Raw genomic sequence first — 6,000 nt, 5'->3', positions numbered from 1 at the left:
AAACTTAACTTGAATGAAGACTGGACTAAATGAAAACAATTGTAAAAGCCGCTGTAACTTGTGTTTATGTTTCATTAAGCCACTATAAAAGAAGACAGTATTGGTTTTATCTACAACATGTTTTTTATAACTTAATACATCCAGTGTGAGTAACCGTGTGCTCTCCTGTGACATCATTAATAGCTGGACACCCAGCGTTTATTATCTAATACTTTAATTAAATTTGTATTGAACTGTATTGGTAAGAAGATCCTACCAGCCACATGGTAAGTGAAATACAGTGTGAAATATAGAGCACGCTGTCATATCACGGCTGGAAGCTTCTCTTTATGTGTCAGACAATAGTGCATGTGTACAGTACGTGCATTTGGTGTTGGATAATAACCCTTTCGCGGCCTGACTGCTCAATAGGCTTCTATGGCACGATGCTGGGTCAGGGCTTTGCACAATGGAAGCCCCACATACTTTTTTCACATTGAGCCAGTATAAAAGTAACGGTTAGCACCGACAGGAACACACAGCAGCAGCAACTCAGGCCTGAGGACCAACCCGGAACTAATCATGACCATGGGCAAGGTGGGTACTGGGAATAAATACCCATTTAGGAAAAATCACCTCTCATTCGGTCATTCAAAAAATGGTGCTAAACCAGCATTGTTGTGCTTGCAGATCATCTTCTACGAGGACAGGAACTTCCAGGGTCGCAAGTATGAGACCAACAGCGACTGCCCTGAGCTGACCTCCTACCTGAGCAGGTGCCACTCCTGCAAGGTGGAGAGCGGCTGCTTCATGGTCTTCGACCGCCCCAACTACATGGGCAACCAGCACTTCGTGAGGAGGGGAGAGTACGCCGACTACACCAGCATGATGGGATTCTCCGACTGCATCAGGTCCTGTCGCACCATCCCCATGGTACAGCAGGGTCTCCGTCCTCCAGGTTCTAAATCTTCCGGATGTCCTCAAAGTACTTTTATTCCTGATCTCTTTTTTTTGTTCTCCTCCTCTGTTCCCCCTACAGCACAGGGGATCCTACAAGATGAAGATCTACGAGAGGGAGAACTTCGGTGGTCAGAGCCACGAGCTGAGCGAAGACTGCGACAACATCCAGGACCGTTACCGCATGAACGACTGCCAGTCCTGCCACGTGATGGACGGCCACTGGCTGATGTACGAGCAGCCCCAGTTCAGGGGCAAGATGATGTACATGAGGCCCGGAGAGCACAAGAGCTTCAGGGACATGGGCATGAGCGGCATGAAGTTCATGAGCATGAAGCGCATCACAGATTCATGCAACTGAATTTGAGCTGGATTCCAACAAATAAAATCATTTTACTCTATTTTGACACGTTTCACTGGTTGTTTTGAGAACTGTGCCCTTAAAGAGCAGATGTCAACGGGAAAGAAATAGGCATCAATGGGTGTGAAGGATAATGAGGCACATTCCTTTACGTGGCACACTTGCATGCATATAAAACCTGTATAAAAATGGATAATAAAGATCATAATTTGTGCAATTCCTCTATTTCATTTTACTTTGTTTCACATTGTATTCCAAATTCTGACACAGATTTTGTTTACATTTAGATGACAAATAATCGTGTATAGTGAATAACATCGTCCAGAAAAGGTAAATCTAATTGCTTAATCCTTTCTAGCAGGTTAAGAAGATCATTGTCAACAATTACAAGCACGTTGTAAAGATAGGTTGCTATATCATATTGTTGCACCTAAGAAAAAAAAATGAAAGAAAAAAAAATCAAGCAGTTTCACACTTGGAAACCCACATCCTGATCATGTGACCATAATAAGTTACAATTTGGGGAAATATGTTGTTTGCACTTGTTGTTTTAAAAGAAATTGAGTTAACCGTATTGCTATTTCATTCTATTCGAAAAAACAAAAATCCTAAAAAACTGAGGTGGAATAGTGAGGTAATATTGACTTATTTTAAAAAGAAAACTGTTTATAGTGCAATGCAATACAAAGAAGGTACGACCTATTTGGATTGTGGGGAGCAACAATTTGAGAAATGATCAGCCTCAATTTGGCAAAAGCCAAAAAGAAATTAAAAAAATACTAAGAAAGAACAAAAAGACAGAAAACTAATAAAAAAAAAAACTGCATCTTGATGACAGGTAATGTCGTAGCTGATAGCTAAATGTGTGGCTAGCCGCCCCTCCCAGTTGATGCCCCGACCCCTACGCAACATCAGGGTCAAAAGTCTGAACACAAAAAAAAAATCTGAAAAAGTTTTGAATCTGAAAATATAAGATTTCAATCTGAAAATAAAAATTAGCAACCGAAAAAAATATAATACAGTGAATATCAAAAAATAAATACAAATGAAGAATGAAAAAAATATATATATTCAAAAAAATTGTAAAACAGTCAAAACTATATTCAACCCAAAAATACATTTTGTGCACTTATTTTTATTTTGAATACATTTTTGTATTTTCAATGTTCAAGACCAACGCTTAAACTTTCAGGTTTACATTTGTTTTTCAAATAAACACAAATTTTGACCTGGATTTGGCCCCATATTATTATATTCCTCCTCGTGTCAAAACAGAAGTGGGGTGAGTGGCAAAAGGACCACTTAAAGCACCACTATGCTAAGCTAGCTGCTATGCTAGTTCCATCTCAACATCTAACGTTACCCTGCGCGGCACACAGTCTGCAGAGGACCACCACTGTGTCGCTAAAAGACCGTGGTTTGGAAACGTCCTGCTAAATGTGGGGAGATTGTTGGCACTTCAAACACAGCCGTTGAATGATGGAGAGTTGAGAGCAAAGTGCACGGGGACAACAAGAGTTGCTAGTTCAACATGTTCCACCTGGTGGAATTCTGCCTCCAAGATGATCACATGTGTTTAGTTGGTCTTTAAAAAAACATCAAAAATTAAACAACAGTGTCTAAAATACACGTTTTCTAAAGTGATTCATTACTTGTACGATTTAGTCTTTAGAAAACAGACAAACATTCATTGAAAACAATATTGTAACAATACACAACGTTCATTAATCGTGATTAATCAAAATGTGCGATTAATTTATACATCTTTTTTAATCTATTGACAGCCCTATAAAAAACACCATAATGAGTATGCCAAGTGAGTTTAGCAAACGGTTTTGAGCTGTCTAGTTACATTTCAAAGTCAAAGTGGGGGTTCAGAAATTTAATTTAGCTCTGTAAAATTAGCAAACAAATTCTCTAGAATCTAGAGGACACTTTCAATTTGTTTGCTCAATCAGATTAGATTATAGATTATCTAATAAGTGAATAAATAATATGATGTTTGAGGTAATTCAGATACAGATATATATTCTTTATTCAATATGCAAATTCATTCTATGGTTCTAATAATCCCATAACCACAATCATAACATTCTAAAGTATTTTTTTCTCAGCTCAAGTGATATCGGTTCATAGTTGATATTTCAATCCTTCAAAAATGAGGCCTGTCTTGATATGCTTTCTCTGTCTACTTTGTCCGCTGAGTGTTTAGCTTTGTTTGGATGTGAGCTTGTTGGATTGTAATATTTTAGTCAAATCGAAAGGAAAGAGAGATCACGCCATAATTGAGGTCATTGTGGCATTTGAAAAACCCGTTATTTCAACCTTTACATTTGTACCTAACTGTACATTTAATATCCAAGCGGCAAAACCATTTCTGAAAGAAATTTGGTCTTTTCTCTCCAATGGAAAATCCTGCATAGCAATTGTGACCCTGCTGGCATATTGGTAAGCAAGTGACAACTATAGGCATCTATAGCAGGCTGCTGGGTCAGGACTTTGAACAATAGAGCGGCACACTGTCTTTGTTTCTGGCCAGGTATAAATGTCACTTGTTCTGACTGGACGAGTATCAGTTCAAAAAACGTTCTCTAGTAGATCTGGGAAACCACAGACGTCAACATGGGCAAGGTGAGAACATGAATACTATTAGATAATGAAAGAAATCAATCAATTAATTCAGTGTTTATTTTCCAATCATATGAATATGTATTTATTACCTTTGTCTCTAATGGTACTTTTTCAGATCATCTTCTACGAGGAGAAGAACTTCCAGGGTCGCTCCTATGAGTGCATGAGCGACTGCTCCGACATGTCCTCCTACCTGAACAGGTGCCAGTCCTGCAGGGTGGAGAGCGGCTGCTTCATGGTCTACGACCGCACCAACTACATGGGTAACCAGTACTTCATGAGGAGGGGAGAGTACTCCGACTACATGAGCATGATGGGCATGAGCGGTGGCATCAGGTCTTGCCGTATGATCCCCATGGTAGGTTTAAAGCAGCATCCATCAAACTCTGATTCTACTTAAGGTTAGACCCTCCACAAGACTTGATGTTAATACATTTATTTTGAAATTCTCTTTGTAAAAACAGCACAGGGGACAGTACAGGATGAAGATCTACGAGAGGGAGAACTTCGGCGGTCAGAGCCACGAGATGATGGACGACTGCGACAACATCATGGACCGTTACCGCATGAACGACTGCCAGTCCTGCCACGTGATGGACGGCCACTGGCTGATGTACGAGCAGCCCCAGTTCAGGGGCAAGATGATGTACATGAGGCCCGGAGAGTACAGGAGCTTCAGGGACATGGGCATGAGCGGCATGAGGTTCATGAGCATGAGGCGCATCACTGACATGTGCTAGATGTACATTATTACTTCAATAAACAATGTAACTTTCTAAACTCTGGGCTCATGCTTTGTAATTTAGTTAGTATTACTTTAATTGGTTTACAAATAACTGATTGATTTACATTTTTAGCACTAAGCTACTTGCATCTGGTAACACGTGTAATCTTAATAAACATCCACATAACTTTGTATTATGCTAGTCGGTAATATTGAGGTCAGCACCACCAATGGGTTACTGTTGAGTTCCTGTTGGTTGCTAGGTTGTTGCTGAAGTTTAATGCTTGAACATTTTCGTTATGTGGAAATAATTATGAGTTGAAATGTATTTTCATAAATCCTGCAGGGAATTAGCCATAGAACTTCAGCATTCTGACATTTTCTACATAATAGCCTGAATACAAAGTAGGTTAGAGGTGAAAGAATCATAACTTTAGAAGAATAAGACACTGTTGACAAACAATTGGGTCTACTTTTTACCCACAAATCGTGAAGTGGGTTCACACGCAGTTCACAAATTTGAACACCAAAAACGGCGGCTGAAGCTAAGAAGACAAAACAAGGCAACGCTGGAGTTGAAGGGAATAAGTATTTCTCCTTTTCTTCACAAAGCTATCAACAACCATCAATGGTCAAATTAAACAACCCGATCCAGCTCCACTCAACTCAGTTGCCCAACCTATGGGAGTGGCAGAATATTAAGAGTGCCTTTACAGACCACCGCTATCCCCAACTGGTTTTATTGCTGCTGAAAATTGCCTGGCTAATTATCTCACCGCCCACTTGACTAATAAGCTATGCAGTATGAATCCCACGTTTTTTCCTGGCGAGCCGCGGCCGGGTAGCCGAGCTCGCCGGGGTGCCGGTAACCCAATTTGTGTAAAGACAGGTGGACTATCTTGATCAGCTACGTGGGGCGGGTCTCTACCATAATTTGGACTCATAACTCTGCTCCAATGAGGGCGAGATGGTAGCGCACGTTATATCGTGGGGTAACAGGTCATGTTCCTCATGTTGTACTTATGTGCCGTATGCTAGGCCCGGATAGGCTTACGGGGGCAGAATTTACAATCACATTGGCCTCCTTAACAATGTTCTTTGGATTTGGGGATTTTATATTTGATTGGCAAAATGTATGTTGTGTGACAATATCCTCCAAAAAAATAAAACTGATATTGCATCTCTTTGTGTTTTTTTTCAATTATATTTGCTTTGTATTTCAAAGAATAATGTACTAGGAAAAACAAACATTTGGGTATTACAAAAAAGTGTTGCTAATACATAATCTGAGGAAAAAGGAAGGTAGCTCTATTGCGCAACACAAATACAGAACTGCTCGATTGGCTCA

General features: G+C 40.0%; 2 protein-coding genes across 3 annotated transcripts; both read left to right on the top strand.

The window, feature by feature from the left end:
• The first annotated feature begins 409 nt into the window (after positions 1-409).
• LOC120834156 (gamma-crystallin M3) lies at positions 410-1,337 on the top strand. Its single transcript, XM_040201989.2, has 3 exons — positions 410-576; positions 670-912; positions 1,019-1,337. The coding sequence occupies exons 1-3, from the start codon at positions 562-564 to the stop codon at positions 1,295-1,297; spliced, it is 537 nt and encodes a 178-aa protein (XP_040057923.1). The 5' UTR covers positions 410-561; the 3' UTR covers positions 1,298-1,337.
• Positions 1,338-3,736: 2,399 nt separating this feature from the next.
• LOC120834153 (gamma-crystallin M3) lies at positions 3,737-4,708 on the top strand. Of its 2 annotated transcripts, XM_040201986.2 has the most exons (3): positions 3,737-3,928; positions 4,044-4,286; positions 4,393-4,708. In XM_040201986.2, exons 1-3 carry the CDS (start codon positions 3,920-3,922, stop codon positions 4,666-4,668), a joined length of 528 nt encoding a protein of 175 aa, XP_040057920.2. In that variant the 5' UTR covers positions 3,737-3,919; the 3' UTR covers positions 4,669-4,708. The 2 variants fall into 2 exon arrangements, with proteins under 2 accessions (XP_040057920.2, XP_040057919.2); XM_040201985.2 differs by lacking the exon at positions 3,737-3,928 and having other exon boundaries at positions 4,014-4,286.
• Positions 4,709-6,000: the final 1,292 nt, after the last annotated feature.

Source organism: Gasterosteus aculeatus, chromosome 16 (assembly GCF_964276395.1).
Source record: "Gasterosteus aculeatus chromosome 16, fGasAcu3.hap1.1, whole genome shotgun sequence".
Lineage (NCBI taxonomy): Eukaryota > Metazoa > Chordata > Actinopteri > Perciformes > Gasterosteidae > Gasterosteus > Gasterosteus aculeatus.
This window is presented reverse-complemented; position numbering and strand designations above follow the sequence as displayed.